The 19,930-nt window shown below is 44.9% G+C and overlaps 2 protein-coding genes across 14 annotated transcripts in view; one reads left to right on the top strand and one right to left on the bottom strand.

The window, feature by feature from the left end:
* Window positions 1–6,797, top strand: part of Myh10 (myosin heavy chain 10) — a 134,939-nt gene extending 128,142 nt beyond the window's left edge. For all 7 annotated transcript variants that reach the window (XM_078042867.1, XM_005332861.4, XM_078042869.1 and 4 more), the window contains 5 exons: window positions 544–667; window positions 745–953; window positions 2,386–2,494; window positions 3,761–3,933; window positions 5,139–6,797. In XM_078042867.1, the coding sequence (XP_077898993.1) occupies window positions 544–667; window positions 745–953; window positions 2,386–2,494; window positions 3,761–3,933; window positions 5,139–5,283 (760 nt within the window). In that variant the 3' untranslated portion in view covers window positions 5,284–6,797. The remainder of the gene's footprint in view (window positions 1–543; window positions 668–744; window positions 954–2,385; window positions 2,495–3,760; window positions 3,934–5,138) is intronic.
* Ndel1 (nudE neurodevelopment protein 1 like 1) overlaps window positions 1,883–19,930 on the bottom strand; it is a 64,121-nt gene continuing 46,073 nt past the window's right edge. For 2 of the 7 annotated variants that reach the window (XM_078042871.1, XM_078042870.1), the window contains exons 9-10: window positions 15,403–15,473; window positions 3,530–4,544 (exon numbers count right to left, since the gene is read on the bottom strand). In XM_078042871.1, the coding sequence (XP_077898997.1) occupies window positions 4,330–4,544; window positions 15,403–15,473 (286 nt within the window). In that variant the 3' untranslated portion in view covers window positions 3,530–4,329. Of the gene's footprint in view, window positions 2,585–3,529; window positions 4,545–8,149; window positions 12,641–14,984; window positions 15,474–17,582; window positions 17,722–19,128; window positions 19,164–19,930 lie in introns of those variants that run through there. The other 5 variants (XR_013436332.1, XM_040269435.2, XM_013361743.4 and 2 more) reach the window with 5 other exon arrangements.

Genomic DNA, 19,930 nt, shown 5'->3' with positions numbered 1-19,930 from the left:
GCACTGACCTGGGGTGGCGAGTCCTCACTTTCAGATCTGTTAGGTTTGGCAGGCAGGTTCCTTAGACATGACCTTTCTCTGATTCATTTTTCATTAAGAATCACTTTTTCTGAATAAATGGATTTCTCCATTTATTACTATATTGAAGGTACATCATGAGCCTTTCCTAACATGCCATGATGAGGCGCTGGAATTTTATGCTCAGTGCACTGAGAAGCCATTAGGTAGTGTTTAAGTGAGGAAATGCTGGGATCCTGCTGGCATCCTGAAAGCTGACCCTGGCTATAGTCTATAGTCTGATGGAGAGAGGCTGGCAGGCTGCCAGATCCCAGGAAAAAGACCCCAGGGCTGGGAAAGGGGGCAGGTGTGGGCAAGGAAGCGAATCGAGTGGGGCTTGTAGGTGGATTTGGGGGTGGGTACAGGAGAGAGAAAGCAATTGGGAGTGATGCTCAGGTCGCCACACAGCAGGGTGGTGGAGTCTCCCAAGTCCTCCCTGCGCTGTGCTGACTGGTGCTGAGTGTCACCTCTCCTCGTCCTGGCCAGGTCTGCGCTGCTGGATGAAAAGCGGCGTCTGGAAGCGCGGATCGCACAGCTGGAGGAGGAACTTGAAGAGGAGCAGAGCAATATGGAGCTGCTCAACGACCGCTTCCGCAAGACCACTCTGCAGGTAGCCATCTTAGACAGCCATCCCCGGGAGGGGCTATGCTGCCTCTTGGCAAGAATGACTGAATCCTCCTCTTCTAGGTGGACACGCTGAACACAGAGTTGGCGGCTGAACGCAGTGCCGCCCAGAAGAGTGACAATGCACGCCAGCAACTGGAGCGGCAGAACAAGGAGTTGAAGGCCAAGCTACAGGAGCTGGAGGGTGCTGTCAAGTCCAAGTTCAAGGCCACCATCTCAGCCCTGGAAGCCAAGATTGGGCAGCTAGAAGAGCAGCTTGAGCAGGAAGCCAAGTAAGAGGTTCTTGCTGCCTTCAGCCATAACTCACTGTGTATCTGCCACAGAGCAGGCTTCAGGCTCAGTCTGTATCAGACTCCATACAGACCTGCACCCTGCCCCGGGTGCTCCCAGTGCAGGGAAACAGGATGATAGGAGTATATGTGACCAGAGTGGCAGATAGAAGGTGCCATAAGCCATGAAAGAAGGGAGAGTTTGGGAGGACACCTGTGAGATGGCACGGGCTGGCCTGCTTGTCAGCCCCTCCTGGATTCACTGTGCCTGTGATTTCCTAGGTACTGTTAAATTTATATCTCTACCCTAAGTCAGTTTCCCAGGTTGGTGGCATCCCGTGAAATATTGCAGTTTGCTGGCAGAGAAGAAAAACAGTTTTTCTTCCCCATAGGAAGAGGTTGCTCAACAGTTTCCATTTTGCTATATATTAAAGCATGGTGAAAATTGTTAGGAATTACACCATACAGTCTTGGCAGACATTTATGCAGCTATTAAAATCATAGGTTGCCAGAGCTGGAGACAACCTTCCAGTTCACCTCCATGTTAGGGAAATTGAGCCCAGCACCCTCCCAACCTTCTTTCCCAGTACTTCCCACTCCCCTTGAGACTCTACTAGGCTGAAAGAAAACAATTAAGGTCTTGTTTTAGTTGTGATTAACATAACTTGACCTTTCATCTGACCCCACTGCAATCCATTTTTTCATAGCATTTAAGGAACAAAGAATCTTTTCTGTTTTCCACAAAATCCTCCAAATAAGTTACCTCTCGTCCTTAAGGGACAAAGTCCCATGCAGGAAACATAGCAATTTGTTTGACTTCTAGCCAGTTGAATGCATAGGGTTTTGATGATCTTTGTTTGCTGCTAAAGCTTCCAGCATCCTAAGTAGGTAGATGGGTAGATAGTAAATTCTAAATTGAGATGATCACTTAATTGGAATTTTTTAAAATATTTTTTTAATTGTAGATGGATACAATAGCTTCATTTTATTTGTTTGTTTATGTGGTGCTGAGGATCAAACCCAGTGCCTCACACATTCAAGGCAAGCGCTCAACCACTGAGCTACAATCATAGCCCACTTAATTGGAATTTTTCTTTCAGGCAAAAAGGTTAGGTGGTTAGACTGACCAACTAAGGTTTAGGTCTTTCAGTATAACTGATAGGTAGCCTATGTGTGACAATTACTCTTCAAAAGATCACTGAATAAAGTGATCAATACCTGCATGTGCAGAAAAGTATGCTTTTTCTACGTGTCAGCAGTGAGGGCCACACTAAAGATAATTCCTTTTTTAACCAAAAGAAAAATGCTTTAAAGCCATATTAATGGTGTTAGTGTGGGAAGAGGAGTCCATGGGGCATTCCAACATGTCATCATCCAAAGAAAAAGAACTTTTATAATTTCCAGAATTTTAAAACGACTATAATCACTTTTACAGGGAACGAGCAGCTGCCAACAAACTAGTCCGTCGTACTGAGAAGAAGCTCAAGGAAATCTTCATGCAGGTTGAAGATGAGCGTCGACATGCAGATCAGTATAAAGAGCAGGTACAGGAAGCGGGGCAGGATGCGTGTCCGCCTCCCTGGAGGTGCTTCAACAAAGGGTCTGGTGATAAATGAACCGGATGCCACAATGTACTGGCAGAATGAAGAAAAATGCTATTTGAAATTCTTAATTCTAACATTTGCACTATCGCGCCCACCCTGTGTTCCCAGCAAGCTCTCCTGGGGCTAGGGATATAGAGGCAGCAAGATGAGGGGGCAAGAGCAAGTCAGTGAGGCTTTGAGGTGTGAGACCAGACTCAATTTCAAAGTTATCATCTGATCACCCATTAGAATGTGTACCTTAAGAGTGCAGAGATTTCCCTTAGTTTCACTCATGGTTATCTCCCTGGTGCCTGGATGTCATTGGGCATAGTTGGCAGGCACGGAATACCATCTGGCTGGAAGGGGATGAAGATGTTGAATGGAAACTGAAAACTAGTGCACTGTGCAGGCACGGAGTGCTCTTCCTTGTGTGTAGCCAGGTGTCCTAAATGTGGCATGAGTCTGCACCCATTGCAGCCTGGGTGGCTCTGTCCAGCTCTTCCCCCTCTGCTGTGATGATGAATCTTATTGCTGCAGACACTGGGCAGGAAGGTGGACAGAGCTGAGGATTTGCTGCCTTTGTCCCCTCCAGACCCTCCCCTTTGGGCGCCCTGCTCATCAGGCACCCCAGCTTCTCCTCCTGCCTGCTCTCAGAGCTTGGCAATTCTGAGTGGATGTGAGCTGGACCCACAGGTGACAGGCCAGTCCCTGTCAGTTTAGGAGTGAAGGATCCAGTGAGGCGGCTCTTAGTGCTCGTGGCCCATCTTCCAAAGTGAATATCAAAGTAGTGCATCTGAAACACCCATGCTTCACCAGAGCTGTGAAAACACATGGTGCAGCCTCATGCAGCTGCCAGTTGTTGAAGCTGCTTCTGCATTTTACAAGAAATGCTGAAAGCAGTTCCTTTTCCTAATCCCATGAGTTTACTCAAGTTGATTAATGACTGAGTCATTTTTCTACAGGAAGCTCATAGGTGATAAAGCAGTTCATTTTAAATTTTGTGAAGAATTTGCTCTGTAGACACTGGCTTTGCTGAGAGTGGCAGCCAAGTTAAAAGCCATAGGCCAGCCCCCGAGGGAGTATGTGTGTGTAACTTCATGCAAAGGTATGCACACATGCGTATGCTTACAAGGGTCTCTCTTGGAGCTTGCTTACACACATGCAGGGTGCAGAGAGGCTGACACAGAATTCATAAGTTTGCTGTCTCGGTTTGTTCACTCCCCCAAGATGGAGAAGGCCAATGCCAGAATGAAGCAGCTTAAGCGGCAGCTGGAGGAAGCTGAGGAGGAAGCTACCCGTGCCAACGCATCTCGTCGTAAACTCCAGCGGGAACTGGATGATGCCACTGAGGCCAATGAAGGCCTGAGCCGCGAGGTCAGCACTCTGAAGAACCGGCTGAGGTGAGTCCTGGTGGGGGCACACGAGCTGGCGGGCTGGTAGATGCACACATAGACCATCCTTAGGTAGCCATCCTTCCTCTGAATCACTGCATTCAAGATTTCTGGCCCAGCAAGTAGCACATGCCTATAAACCCAGCAGCTTTAGGAGACTGAGACAGGAGGATCATGAGTTCAAAGCCAGACCCAGCAATGGCGAAGTGCTAAGCAACTCAGTGAGACCCGGTCTCTAAATAAAATCAAAATAGGGCTGGGGAGGTGGCTCAGTGGTTGAGTGCCCCCTGAGTTCAATTCCCGGCACCCCCCATCACCCCCCCCAAAAAAAAGAATAAAAGGATTCTGACCATCACATAGTACATGGGAAGGAGAAAAGAGAGAGAGATCCACTCTTTGCCACAGCTAGTAGACTGAAGAAACATACCACAAGGCTGGAGAGTTAGGTAGGTCACTTATCTGCTCATGTCCAGACAACCTCATGCATAAGAGGTCCTGGTCTCCATTCAGAAGCAGAGCAGGAGCTCCCCATAGGAACTGGCACAGTCGGCCCTCGGTGTGTTCCTCCTCTGTGCCAGTGCGAGGACAGTGTGTGGGACAGCTGGAGTTCAGCTTGCTCCCTAGGAAAAGCCAAGGAGTCAGCAACTGGCCTATGAGCACATTTGACTCCTGCCCTGCTGCCAAGAATGGTTTTACAGGATTGTGTTGAGTGTGAGGAGAGGCAGGTACTGACTGAACCCCAAAAGCACTTTACCACTGAGCTACATCTCCAGTCCTTTTTACATTGAGACTGGTCCAAGTTGCTCAAACTTGGAATCCTCCTGCCTCAGCCTCCCAAGTTGCTCAGATTATAGATATGTGCCACCACCTAGTTTTTACATTTTTAAGGATTTGTTAAAAAGATTTTTATTATCTGGCCCTTTTGTCAAAAATGTTGGTTAGCAGGTAGAGTTTGCTTTAATCCATCTTTCTCACCATTTCCATCAATCTTACATTGAACCAGATCATCCCCAGGTCTCTGAGGACTGTTTCACGTACACTGTGTGTTGGCCAGGGTGCCCCTGGGCGGGGACAGTAGATTGGACAAGCACAAAGCCTCTCCCACAAGGCCATGTGTCCCAAGGACAAGACTCAGCATTGCTGAGGGTGGATCACCATGACGGTCGCATGTTCTTATGCATCTGCCCATGCGCATCTGCTTTCTCTTTTCCCAGGCGGGGTGGCCCAATCAGTTTTTCCTCAAGCCGATCTGGCCGGCGTCAGCTACACATTGAAGGAGCTTCCCTAGAGCTGTCAGATGATGACACAGAAAGTAAGACCAGTGATGTCAATGAGACACAGCCGCCACCATCCGAGTAGAGGCACAGGAAGCCAGAGGAGGCAATCCAGTGGGACAGGCAGGAACTCCTGGGCGCCAGCCTGCCCGGGGCATCCTACAGAGTGAGGAATCAGCAAGCTATGGAATTCCTTACGGAAAGATCAACTGTGTCTTAAGGCTTTCCGCCTACACAGACTGTATCCCGCTTCAGATTAGGTACAATTGCTCCCCTTTTTATATATATACATACACAAGACACACACATATTAAACAGATTGTCTCATCGTTGCATCTATTTTCCATATATTCATCAAGAGACCATTTTATAATACATGTTAAGAAAAGAACCCTTTTTAAAGCAAACTCCAGACCCTTCGTTGCCAGTCGCTGGGTCGGGGGCAGCCCCGTGGTCGTTGCTCAGTCGCTCTGCATGCTCTCTGTCAGACAGACAGGTAACTTAGTTCTGTGTTCATTTGGCCCTGACTCCTCGGCCGCATCCAGTCTTAGAACATTGTGGAACTTAAACCGCACTCGTATCTCATTTTCTTCAAATAATGATCACTATTTCAGTGAGCAAACTGTGAAAGGGGCTTCGGAAAGATTAGGAGGGGTGGGTTGGATTGGGGGAAGCCGCATCCATTTGGGGTTATTATACTCATCTCCCACGGGGTGGCTCTGCCCCTCAAGTTGGTGGTGTCCCTGCATCTACTCATGTGAACTGTCCTGCCAGGGCTGGTCTGTGCATAAAAAGGGTAGTGGCCACGACACAGCGGAGGCCTCAGGTGGCAGCCATCCAGGGACTTCCAGATGGTCTCCTGAAGCATCTGGCTTGGCCAGTGCCCCCTTCACTTCAGGAACAAGCTGCCACGGCCCCCACAGGAGCTAGCAGAAGGCCCTCCCTCGCCAGCCAGGCCCTTGTGCTGACTTTGCAAATTCAGCCGCTGCTTTGAGCCCAAAATGGGAATATTGGTTTTGTGTCCGAGGCTTGTTACAAGTTTGTCAATGAGGTTTTGAGGACCTCGAGAACAGATGCCACCTGCCTGAATGTTGACATGCCCGTGGGTGTGAATCCTTCTTCATTTTTCCTTTTCCCTTCCTTTTGGACAGTGTTACAGTGAACACTTAGCATTCTGTTTTTGGTTGATAGTTAAGCAAACTGACATTACAGAAAGTGCCTTAGACACTACAGTACTAAGACAATGTTAAATATATTATTTGCCTCTATAACAATTTAATGTATTAAGTTTTGACTGTGCTTCATATCATGTACCTCTCTAGTCAAAGTGGTATTATAAACATTCAGTGACAACAAATCAGTGTTAATTATAAATCCTTGATCCTCTGCAATGTGCTTGAAAACACAAACCTTTTGGGTTAAAAGCTTTAACATCTGTTAGGAAGAATTTGTCACGTGGGTTTGGAATCTTTGATTTCCCCCTGTATGAACTGTACTGGCTGTTGACCACCAGACACCTGACTGCAAATATCTTTTCTTGTATTCCCATATTTCTAGACAATGATTTTTGTAAGACAATAAATTTATTCATTATAGATACTTACGCCTGCTTATTTACTTGGAGGAAAAAGCACCCGTTGAGAATAAACAGACCTCAATAAAGAAGAATAATCATGTGAACATGGAACCTGTTTTCTCACCTTCTGTTCTCAATATCCCATCTGTGACTTAACTGGAGGGGGGTTAGCTACACAGAGTTAAAAGATGGTATAAGGTCCACTGGATCTTTCCTCTCCCAGAAATTACTCAATGGCACGCTACATCTCCAGGCAGTCCTGGCTCTTAAGTCCTGTTGTCACCAGTGACCTACTGTTGTGTGGATAGTTGGGGAGGGAAAGGACACCCAAAGGTGGGGCTGGAGACCCTTCTGCCGAGGAAGCAATTCAGGATGGTTTGGGTCATCAACCAAAGAAGGTAATCACTGGATTAGAGTACTTTAAGAGGTCCAAGAAGTTTCAGGTTGCATCTTCAGACAGGATAGACACTGAAAGCACTTTGGGAGTGGATACAAGCAGCTAAAGTTGTAGAGAAATCCCAGGCAGGCAGACAGATTTTTGGGGGGTTTTGGCACCAGGGATTGAACTCAGGAGCACTTAACCACCTGAGCCACATCTCCAGCCCTTTTTTTAATTTAAAGTCAGGGTCTTCCTGAGGTGCTTAGGGCCTCACTACATTGCTGAGGCTGGCTTTGAATTCACAATCCTGCCTCAGCCTCCTGAGCCACTAGTATTACAGGCATGTACCGTCACACCTGGCCAAATAAGATTTCTTGCTCCATAATAGTCTTGGCTATTAGTCAAGCGTAAGCCCACACATCAACCTGGTAAGAGGTGCGTGTCTAAGCTTCTTAGCAACAGTGAGGACATGAGGAGGACAAAAGTGCTCCCTTCTGTTCGCAAAGGTAGTTGGAGTTCCAGTGTTGCAGCTACCTTCTCTCACCCACATCCAATAAATTAGTCCAGGAGTTCATGGACTTATGGGAATTGTTTGTCTCAAAGAATTCTTTCCTGCTGGCTGGCTTGACTCTCCACATCAGCCCACCAGAAGAAACACTCTCCATGGACTGATTCCAGTTCCAGATGCCACAAAGATGCTAACTAGAAGGAACCTTTCTTCATTAAAAGTACATTCATGGTCTAAGAAAGATAGTTCATAACACCTCTCCCAAGCATTAGGGCACAAGGAAGGTGGACTCTTGAGAGTGCTAGCAAGTCTTAAGAGGCTGACCACCTTTCACCAAGTAGCACAGGTCACCAAGAGGAGGAACCCAACAAGAGGTTTAGGTGGGATGAAACCATGCTGGAGCTTTACCTCAAAGCTTCATGAAAACTAAATGCTCTATCTTTGCTATGTCATAGGCACTGTTTTTTTGTTTTGTGTGTGTGTGTGTGTGTGTGTGTGTGTGTGTGTGTTTAATGGTTCTGGGGATTATTTAAACTACTCTGGTAGGGCTAACACCTATCTCTAGCCTGCTGGCTTGATAACACTTGTAAAACTCTGAAGTCTCTAAAGTCTCTATAGCCCACCATAAGTTCTTCCTGTCATCAATTTTCCCCATCCCTGGCAACCCCAATTAAAATGAACTATGGGCCATAAAGCCAAGTTATTCTGGCCAGCGCTCCTGTGGCGCTGGGTATGACGGTCCCACAGCCCCTTTTCCCTAAGCCAGTGATGCCAAGGAATAGACCTGTCCCTGTCAAGACTGATGCAGGGCTGAGGTTAGAGCTCAGTGGAAGAGCGCTTGCCTAGCATGTGTGAGGCACTGGATTTGATTCTCAGCACTACATATGGATAAATAAAGGTCCATTGACAACTAAAAATATATTAAAAAAAAAAAAAAAGACTAGTGGAGAAAGCTTTCAAAACCACCCCTTCCTACCCTGCCTCACCTCTCAAAACCCAAAAGCCAGAACTGGCCACAGAATGGACTCTGGAAAGGAGAAAGGAGAGGCATAGTTCCTCTTTCTCTAGTTCTGGAGACCTGAGGGGAGGTCCTCTCTGCAGACTGCCTTATCACTCTTAGAGGGACACGATGAAGTCCCTCCCCACCTTTCTGGGGTAATGTGAACCAAGAGCTTTTCCAAATCTTGACTGATTTTAAAAATGTCCTGCTGCAGAAGTCAGCACCAGACCTCGCAGTCCAGTCCATTCCCATCATTTGGGAATCCACCAAATGTGCAGTGTCTTGTTCTTGTCAGAAATCTAACATGAAACTATCAAAAGGGCATAGTTACCTGATGATTACATTTTCAGAGCTGGCATCATCCTACAGTTGCAGTGCATATGTACCATATACAAAAAGTGTGAGCATGTCCTTCGACTCCTACTGAGACGGGAAATTCATGTCTGATTCATTACAGCAGTGGGATCTGTTCAGTTTTTCAAAGTAGCCCAATCATGGGCTCCATTCCTACTGACTGGATGTCATGAAGCCTTATTTAAGATTTAATGCGACACTGGGTCTGGGGGAAATCAAGCTCCATATTGTACTGTGCAGATTATAAAATACCTCGGATATCATGCATCTCACAATCACTGTCAGCAGGTGGCAGTTGGGATGTGGCTATCACCTGACTTCTGGTAAGATCAATATAGCCCAGCACCAAAACTTGCAGAATGCATATCAGTAGCTTAGAGGAAAATTCTGGAGCCAACAGTGGAACATGCTTTTCAAGAATGCTATATCACCAACACTCAGCACAACCCACAGGGCAGCACTGCTTGGGGAAACAAATAATGAAAACAATGGGTCAAATAGTAGTTCAAAAAAATAGAGTAGTTCAGAATGTTGGACTCAGAAGGTGATGTTTTATGAATCTCGCCTTTTTCTTTTTGTATATGAATTAAGTGTGATAAGATAGAAATCTGAAGAAGTTTAAAAGCTAATAAATTTATAAGAATTATAAATGGTGGGCTGGGGCTCAGCGATAGCACACTCTCCTGGCATGTGTGAGGCACTGGGTTCGATCCTCAGCACCACATTAAAATAAAGGCATTCTGTCCATCTACCATTACCAAAAAAAAAAATCTTTAAAAAAGAAGTACAGGGCTGGAGCTATAGCTCAGTGGCAGAGCACTTGCCTTACACGTGGGAGGCACTGGGTTCGATCCTTAGCACCACATAAAAAAATATACAAATAAAGGCATGCTGTCCACCTACAACTACACACACACACACAAAAAAAAAAAAAAAAGTACAAATGATAAGCATTTTCATAGTTCTAATTGGAACATTTTTCTTAGTGGTTCGCAAAATATAGGTGTGTCTTCTAAGCCCTAGTGTCTTGAGATTCTATGAAATACATAATACTCTCTTCAAGGCCAGGACTCAGGGACCTGGAAAGCAGCAGCTGTTCCTCCTCCTCCTCCTTTTCTACTACTATTTTTTTTTAAGGTGTAGATGAACTCAATACCTTTATTTTATTTATTCATTCATTCATTCATTCATTCATTCTTTTATTATTTTATGTGGTGCTGAGGATCAAACTCAGTGCTTCACATGTGCTAGGCAAGGGTTCCACCACTGAGCTACAACCCCAGCCCAGGGAAGCTTCTAACATTTCTCCAGGTATGACTGAGCTGGTCACTGGGCAATCAGGGAGCTGCTGCCTTGTGTTGCTACTGCTCGAAAACCTTGAACTCTTTATCACAGAAGGACAATGGATGAAAATCAGTATTCGGCCAATTTTTCAAAAATTAATCTGAGCAACTTAAAGTAAAAAATTTAGAAGCCACAGAGTAAGCCATCTGCATCCTTTGCATTTCAATTTTTCCCCCCTAATAAAGTTGTCATAAGCATGTTCCTGTTTGTGTCCTTCTCCATTGGTCATTTTCAGTCTTGTGTTTAAGCAATGGCTGCACGCTTTCAGGGGCTCATCCTGACCATTCCCTACCAACCAACACTGTATTACAGCCATTGAAACTTGTTTGATTTGTTCTTACCATCACAGAGTATGAAAAGTAGTTTTCATAGCTTATCACATTGTTAGAATGATTCCAGATATACAGAATAGCAAAGAAACCAGTGACATGAAAGTCCACCTCTTCTACATTCCAGTTGACAATGGGATTAACAGTTTTTTTCCTAGTTAAATCAATCACATTTTTTTTTTTTTTGAACCAAAGCAAGTGTTTCTTAGCTCCATCCTCTACTACAGGAAGCAGCAGGGCCGAGCTTCATTAAGACATCACTCATCTGTTTCCTCAACCATGTCCAGAAAACCTACAGCCCAGGCTGACCAGCCAGCACAAGTGAACCCACTGCCCTCTGTCAGGCCTCCACCCACAGACCATGGTCCAGGCAGCATCTCCATACTGTGTCATGGAGACAAGAAACTGACACCTGATCAGAAAACACCCCATAAATGGAAAAGTTCAAGTTCAGTGTGTAATATGTGTCCCTCGGGGGAGGCTTCCTAAAGAGCTGACAGGAAACACTAACAGAATTCCTGTAGATGCAAATGAACAAAAGGACCTCAAATCAACACCCCCCCCCCGCAACACGAACCCCATTTGATCCCCAATTCAAGCACTATTAAGATTTGTTCAGGGGGTGGGGTTGTGGCTCAGTGGTAGAGCATTTGCCTAGCATGTGTGAGGCACCGGGTTCAATTCTGAGCACCACATATAAATAAATAAAATGAAGGTCCATCGACAACTAAAAATTATATATATCTAAAAAAAAAGATTTGTTCAGTTTTCAATTTTGCCTCTTCTCATGTACACTTATAAAGGAAGTCTGTTACATTCATATTTACTCCATTATTGTTTTTCCTTAAAATTAAAAAAAAGACTACTATATTCCCATAAGTTACATTTTTAATAATCATGGGACCATTTTTCAGATAAGGTGCTTAAAGTCACAGGAAAGTGACTTTCAAAGATGATTGCTCTCCTCTACTCATTTTTAGAAAAGAATCACATTTTTTTTTTGGCTTGGCATGGCTTTAAAAATTTGTCTTAACCTTTGGGGAAAACAGAGAAAAACAACCATGAAGGAAAAACTTGAATATGAAAGGGCTTATCTTGGTGTCTTCCAACAGTGAAATCAACTGACTGCTTAGCTCATCCCAACACTTGCCCATGTTCCCTCCAGCAGCCAGGCAGGTTCCTCAGTTTTATTCAGGGAGGAGAGGGTGAGGTAGGTATAGGGTGCTCCCTAAAGCTGTGGCTCTCTCCCAGAACACCTTCTCCCATTTTCCCAAATGTGCTGGCCTCCATCTCAGCTCTCAGGAGATGCTAATGGCAGCTCTGAAACAGCTTCTGAGAGAGGCAGAGTGAACAGTCCAGCAAGAGGGGGACATGGAGGGAGGGAGGGCTGGGGGAACTGGACTCCTCCTGCTGCACAGCTGTGCTGCCCCCATAGCTCATCGTTTCCAAGCCTTCAAAACCTACTCACCTCCTGAGGGAAAAGGCAGATCACAGAAGCTAAGGCCAGCAAAGACTCAAGTTTGGAAAGGCATAGTGGAAAAAGACACTGGCCTCTTTCCCATCTTGGCTTTGCACTGAGCTAGCTGTGTGAGTTCCAAGAAGGCCAACTCTCTGGGCACACTGTCCCTTCTGCAAACTGAGGAAAAAATAACTATCCTGCTGGGCTCGGCCACTTCCACATGGCTCTCCCATGCCTCACAGGGACTCCGGACTATGAAATGAGTTAGTAGAGTTTCTGGCCACTCTGGGCTGAAAGGAAGAGGAACACTGGCTCCTACTCTCATCCAGGAAGATGTTTCAGGAGCGAGGGATGGGACTGGTGGTGAAGTAAAAACATCTGGAGGCAAGAGGCTGTGCTTTGCCATCCGGAAGATCAGCTGCTTCCAGGTGAGAAGATCACGTGGACCCAGCGTGGAGAGGGCTCATTCCTGACAGCCAGGCAATGGGCAGCCCTAGGAAGAAATCCATTCAGAGGAGATCTTTAGCTAAAAAGGCAAACAGTGAGTAGCAACATTCACACCAAGTTGCAAATGCTCTATGTGAAAAAGTACAAAGCAAAATATTGAACAAAAACATCTAAAAAAATGGATGAGGCTTACAGAGCCAGTTTCCTTACAGGGCCATATGCAAAGGGCTACTACAGTCATGAGAAAAAAAAAAAAAAAGTGAGGGTCTACTCCCAAAGGGACTAGAATTAAGTCTAACATCATACTACTACTCTTTCACGGATATAGCCCGTGGTCTTTTGGACTGGTGAATACATGGGGCCCATCCCCAGCCATCAACCAACTGATCAACAATTGACAGAACAGTCTGGGTGAGATGAACCCAGAGGTATGCAGCTGCTAAGGAACTGAGAAAACACTGGGAATCCAGGGATGACAACTCAGGTTTCCAAATCTCATCCTTGCTTAAACCAGAGTAGCTCTGCTTGATAGGTTTCAGATTTAGGATTCCTACATGAACAAAGAGGTCTGCTAAATGCCGAAACCACCGATCTAATCCAATCCTTCCAATGATACTTGGGCAAGAAGCTGGGAGTTACTGCACATCAATGGCAAACACCTACAATTCCAATGACTCTGAAGGCTAAGGCCTGAGGATTACAAGCTTAAGGCCAGTTGGGGCAACTTAGCAAGACCCTATCTCAAAATAAAAAGTAAAAAGGACTAGGGAGCTCAGTGGCAGAAGCACCCCTGGTTGAATCCCCGTTACAGCAAGAACAAAAAAGCAATAAGAAACTCGGAGTTTTCTTGCCTTCTGCTCTACCAGCAGAGCTGGGCACAGCACACACCACTGCAAATGCCTTTAGGTGAGTCAGATTATAACAAAATTTCCAGCAACAGTGAATGACAGACATTCCTTGACAGCAAAAATATTTGAATATGTATCCTACTTAATACTTCTTACTCACTTAGGACTTTGACTTTTCATTCACTTATAATTTTAAAACTATGAAGTATGCCATTTATATATGCTGCTGTAAGCTAGCAGTGTTCAAAACCTGACGTATTCACACATACTCCCAGTATACACATTTCTTGGCATGTTGTCTTGTACTTGGAACCACACATCTAGCACCTTCTCTCACCTGCTAGCACTAACCTGAGAATAACAGGAGACAAGTCCAGATCCAAGCAACTTGTAATCCCAAAACATTTGTCATAAGGCCGCACAGCTGGAGGACCAGCTCCTGGATCTATCCCAGTTAGTTACTCCATGACCTGGCAAGCCCCATCCCTCAAAGTCCTGAATCTTCCCCCAGATTTTCACATGGGGCCTGGGACATTCTTGGGCTGCCCCTGGAAATCAAATAGAGCTGGTAACCAGCACAAAGAATTATCATGAGCACGCCTGTTCCCTGCACATCTCCCAAGGCCACCTGAATCTTCTTTGTCTACTCCACAGCTGCTGTCCATCTGCACATCACATATCAGAGCAAAAGAGACACTTGAACTTGGCCTTTGTACACTCCAGCTCTCTCTCACGGGATGGCAGGAACCCAATAAAGCAACCTCAATCCTTTTTTTTTTTTTTTTGTGAAATTTATTGTTTCCACATTAAAAGATTTTTTTTTTTTGAGGGGAAGTATTTTCTTTTTTTTTTTCTTTTTTTCTTTTTTTTAGCCACATGATGATCCTATACAGCTGCCCCAGAGAAGGACACCATCATAAGTCATTAACATGCCATGTGAGTTCTGAATAAATAAAAGCTACAAAGCCCAAGTTATATACAAATATCTTAGGCAATAATGTTTACAAACCTATGTACAATAAAACAAATGTAAACAGTAAATGCAGCATGAGAGTAACCAAAGGATGCACAGGGACAACCACTTTTGGTCAGTCTGCCACCAGGAGCTAGCACCAGCCAGCCCCTGGAATCAGGCCACTCAATCCTTCCCAATGCAACTGGACGGACCCTCAGAGGATAAAACAAAAATGTTCTGAAGATGGCATTTAACTGAAGGACCAGAAAGCTGGTGAGGAAGTTGCCACCCACCTCTGAGGCACATGGACGACGCAGCAGCATGGAAGCTCAGCCCTGTGAGTGCCCAGGCCTGGAGGTTCCTGCCACCTGCCACTCAGAGGGCATCTTGCTGCTTTGGAGGCAAGCCTATGGAATGGTAACTGCTTACATAAAATCAGAAGGTATAGACAATGTTTCCCTAATTCAGTGACTTTCCTGACTCTGCCAGAAACAGTTCAAACTGTGGGGATGAAGTTGGGGGACACATGATCATGAGCACTGAAGATGCATGGGTGGGAGCTCAGGAGAGGGCACGTGTAAACCTGATTTGGGGAAAAACTTCTAGAAGATCTGCAATGTCCTAAACACAACTAAATCCTATCAGTACAGCAGAGTGGGGGCTATGAGGCAGGTGTGATGAATGATACTTCTGCATCCAGTAACCAAGTAATACACGTATGTATCACCTTGTGACCCACAAAAGTGCAATCATGTGAAACCAACGGCACTACGGCGAGAAGAAAAAATAGCCAGTATTGATATCGCGCAGAGTCCTGGGGCTGGGCAGGGCCCAGCAGCCGCCACTGCATGCAGCCTGCCCTCTGCCAGCCATGGGGAGGCAGATGGAAGGGCACAGGGCTGGGCCCAGGCACCAAGGGGTGAGGCGTGGGTGTCCTGGGCTGTTGGAGGAGGGCAGGAGCCCCCACCTGGAGGCCGGGCACTCACACACTGAGAGGCAGCATACCCGGAGCTGAAGAGGGGCGCGAAGAGCCCAGACCAGGAGGAGGAGGAGCTGGGTCAAAGCCGTTCACTGCCCTGTGGAGCGACCATAGCAGAGAGAGGGAGGGAAGGGAAAGAGAAAGAGAGACTGTCATTTAAAAGTACTCCCCACACAATAAGAAATTAATTTGCTTTCTCTAACTAGTCCTCACCTGGTCTACAGTACAATCCTGACAGCCCAAGGATGAGTGGCATCCCAAAAAGCATCAGTTGGCCAGATAATTGAGAGTACATTTTTAGTCTGGGATACCCAGACCTACATTGACCCACCTGAGCAACTTTGTCACACTGACCACTGCAGCCACAGTCCTGACTTTTTCCCCACAGACCAGATCTAAATGACTGGCAATAGTGAACTAGTTAAATAAATGATTGTACAACAACACAATGAAATATCATACACATTCTTCAAGGTTTTTAATAGCATGGGAAAATATTTAGAATGTACTTAATGCTAAATGAAAAATGCCTATGCTCCATGATCTTAAGAAAACAATATATATCCTAGATTCTACAGTGTTGTGGCTCTTATGTACACAAATAGAGAATGTGTGGATTCTATATACACATACATTATATATGCACATACATATACATACATGTATTAATATATCACAGAAGTAAATTTAACAATCATTACCTTTCTTCCCTCTGAATACTAAGTAAATTTTGTTTACTACTTTATACTTAATTATTTTCCAAATCTCTTATAAATAATAAGACAGAAAAAAATAACTTCTTAAAAATTGTTTAGCAAGCAAAGTCAATTGGGTAGGCTTTTCTTTGCAGACTCATACAAGGACCCCAGCCCCCGACAAGCACCAGCCCCCACACCCAGCAAGGTCAAGAGCCCCCAGCCCCACCACCTGGCAGCACAGCCACAGGAAGCAGTAAGGAAGGAATGGAGGGAGGGGCCTAAAACCTCTCTCGGGAGGTTACTTCAGCCTTTTCTGTCCTAAAAAACTTCCAAAGAGAATCTGTTCCACTAGCAACTACGGGGAGACAGCCAACTGCAAGGAGCTGCACTGTGCCACACCTGCCTACCACTACCCTCCACTTGCTTATAGAATGGGTCCAGGAGCTGACCCAGGGAGCTGGAGAGAGAAGGAAGAGGTGGGAGGTGTTACAAATTCCTCCCAAAGACTACAATTTTTCATCCTCTGAAGAAGCAACTATAATCTCAGAGAAACAGGCATATAGAGACTTGACAAAGAACCTGTGACTGCTCTGAAGAAACAGTTTGTATCTCAAGAAAAACACAACCCAGCAAGCACATGCCTATAATCCCAGTGGCTTGGAAGGCTGAGGAAGGAGGATCGAAAGTTCAAAGCCAGCCTCAGCAATGGCAAGGTGCTAAACAACTCAGTGAGACCCTGTCTCTAAATAAAATACAAAATAGGGCTGAGGATGTGGCTCAGTGGTTGAGTGCCCCTGAGTTCAATCCTCAGTACCCCTTCCCCCCAAAAAAAAAAAAATCAAACACATTTGGAATCTGAAATCAAGCCACACACAAAAGAAACTAAGAACAATGGATGGGAAGCTCCGATGAACGTGACTTCACCCTGTTGTATAATGTTCTACTTCAGTGATAGACAGCCTGAATTTTCCCTTTTCTTTTTGAGATAAGGGAAGTCTGATTTTTGAGCTTCATCACTTAAAAACTTTAAATCATCTTTCCTCATTCTCCCAAGATTACATGCCTATGTTGTCACTGAGGCTGGGGGCCACATCCTATGTCATTGTAGCACTCATCTAATAAGGCCATCTGTCATTTGTCTGGTTAGTCTCAGTATCCCCAATTCCTGGCTCCTCCTAGAAACCTCAAGAAGAACAAGACAAAAGGCTTCAGCTTCCAACATGTGACTTAGTTTCCTGGCATCACAAATCACTGTGATGGGCCAGCTTTACTACAGACAGCCACCAAAACTCAGCAGAGAGGGAACACTGTGGGTTGCCAAGAAGAATCTGGCACCTGGTCTATAGGACACACAAAAGCAGCAACCACGAGAGTGGGTCCTTGCAGGTTGAGAGGTAGGTTTCCAGCATTTTCAAGTCAGATGAACTTTTAAAGAAATATCAAGTTTATCTCCATTTTATAGAGCTAAGGAAACCAAACAGAAGATATAATCATGAACTCAAGCTCACCCAGTGAGTTGTGGGGAAGCTGGGCCACAACTTGCCTCCACATGCCCAGGGCACTAGGCCTTACCAGCCTCCTCTGGTCAGAAGCCACTCAACAGTCATCAGCAAGCAGTCACTTTGGTGCTCCCAGTGCACAAAAACTCTAGAGGGAAAAATAAGCAGTACAATCCAGGATAAAAGGGCAAACTGGAACTAGGTAAGTAACTTGTCCAAGTAGAACTCTTGACTTGAAGGTGGGTAGAGTACAGAAAAAAGGACAATCTGCCAGGGTCTCAGCATCTCTCTTCTGAGTCAAAAAGATGGAAGTAACAACAAATCCCATCAAAATGGACAACTATAATACACTGATAAACATATTTGGGAAAAAATGGGAAATTAGAACCAGAGGAAGAACACTGATCCTATAGGTAGGATTTTCAATCAGGTGAGGTCCCTCTGGGGAACTACAAAGGAGAAAGGATCCCAAGAGAAAAATCGCCTCCATATGCATCAGAAACAGCAAGAGTCAAAGGGAAACATCCCAGTGGACCACACAGCACTCAAAAGAAGAACAGGCAGGGATGGAAAAACAGATCTGGGAATCAACTATCCAGGTTGGGCACAGTGGCTCATACCTATAATTCCAGTGACTGGGGAGGCTGAGGCAGGAGGATCACAAGTAAGAGGCCAGCCATGGTAACTTAGCAAGACCCTCAGCAACTCAGCAAGACCCTGTCTCAAAATAAAAAAATTAAAAGGAGCCTGGGGATGTAGCTCATTGGTGCAGTGTCCTTGGATTCAATCCCCAGTACCAAAAAGAAAAGGTTCCCAACCTATGAAATTTATGATTTTACACAGCATCTAGTTAAGGAGTCTGAAAAACTGAGACTAAGAAAAGGTGCTACAGTCAGTTGTAAAATGGCAACGTAGTAGTAAAAAGGGGAAATGAGCTAATGCATGTTTAGAATAAATCTAACAACAGAGATAAAGGAGGGAAACTCTTAAATCTGCCAAAGAAGGAGGTCAGCACACCTGAGAAGTCAGCTTGAGCTAATTCAGAAAAGCAGGAAGCACACTCAAGGGCCTGAGTCACCCTATTTCAATGGATAAACTGAAGCTCCGAGCAGCTCCAATTCTTCACCCGCATTGTGCAAACTGAAATGCAATTTTGAAACTAAGGCAGATCTTATACACGCATCCCATCTGCCATTCTATTTTAATCTGGGAACACAAAAGCACGCATACAGGCAAAGGAGTTCATAATTACTGATGCCTGATTTAAGAAAAGCAACTGGAGAACAGGAGGAGCTCTATCCCTCTGAAGACAGTCCAGTGTGAAGGGCCACCATGCCTATCTACTGAAGTTTTATTTCATATGGCTGAGATAATAATAATGGAGCAATGGTATTTAGTCAAGTAAAATAGGATCTTGAAAGCTCTCTCATGGGCTGTAAGTTGGTTAGAGCTGAATCAGCCCCATGCAGTTAGTAAAACCAGTTTGTTAATGTGTCTTCCACCACACACCATGATTAAGAAATAGGGAAAGAGCACAGCAAACAAATTCAGTTACCCATGAACAACGTGGGAAATATGACTTTTTCTTGCCTAATAAAAAAAAAGGAAAAAACATTAAATAGTAATACAAATACTATTTTCACATTGTGCCCTAAAATTAGTCTATGCCCACCTACATGAAGCCAAAAAGAAAAGAGACTGGTTTGCAAAAATAGAGTAAGTGATATATAGGAAACTAAATCAAATCTATGGAGAAAAAAGTTTTGGAGCAAATTCAACTTACTATATCACATACAAAATTTGTATCCTTTTAGATGGGGACATGAAGGACTTTAAGGTGGGGGTGGGAAGAACCAGCACAAGAAGGCAGAGCAGCCTGCATTTGAAGAACTGGCAGAGAGATCCCAGACTAGGTAAAATCTTGATTCCAAAAAATCCTCAACCAGGGTTTACAAAATACAATGTACCCAGTTCAGGGATAGTTTCATGTGGTAAGGCGTCATTGCATCTGCTACAAGGGGTGAGAAGGTGAGGTGAACCTAATCACCCCACCATACAAACTTACAAATAACTCCTCCCCAAAAAACCCTCCTACAGGTCTCAAGGATAACTGGTGAACTACAACGATCACTACAGCCTCCTCAGGGGCAGGCAAATTCTGGAGCCTAGAGCTTTTTAAAAAAGGAGCCTGTTCAAGATGATGAAACTATAAACCATACTTCTACACTTCTATAAAGATTAATTTCCCTTTTTTTTTTCTACTCTGCCAGATTTACTAATGAATCTGGGAATTGAGATATTTCCCTCCTTTCCTTTTGCAGCAGGTACATGCCATCTTGGTTTTTGTGTGTCCATAA

This window comes from Ictidomys tridecemlineatus, chromosome 3, assembly GCF_052094955.1.
Source record: "Ictidomys tridecemlineatus isolate mIctTri1 chromosome 3, mIctTri1.hap1, whole genome shotgun sequence".
NCBI classification, from domain to species: domain Eukaryota; kingdom Metazoa; phylum Chordata; class Mammalia; order Rodentia; family Sciuridae; genus Ictidomys; species Ictidomys tridecemlineatus.
The sequence above is the reverse complement of the archived record's forward strand: the minus strand, read 5'-3'. Positions and strand labels throughout refer to the sequence as shown.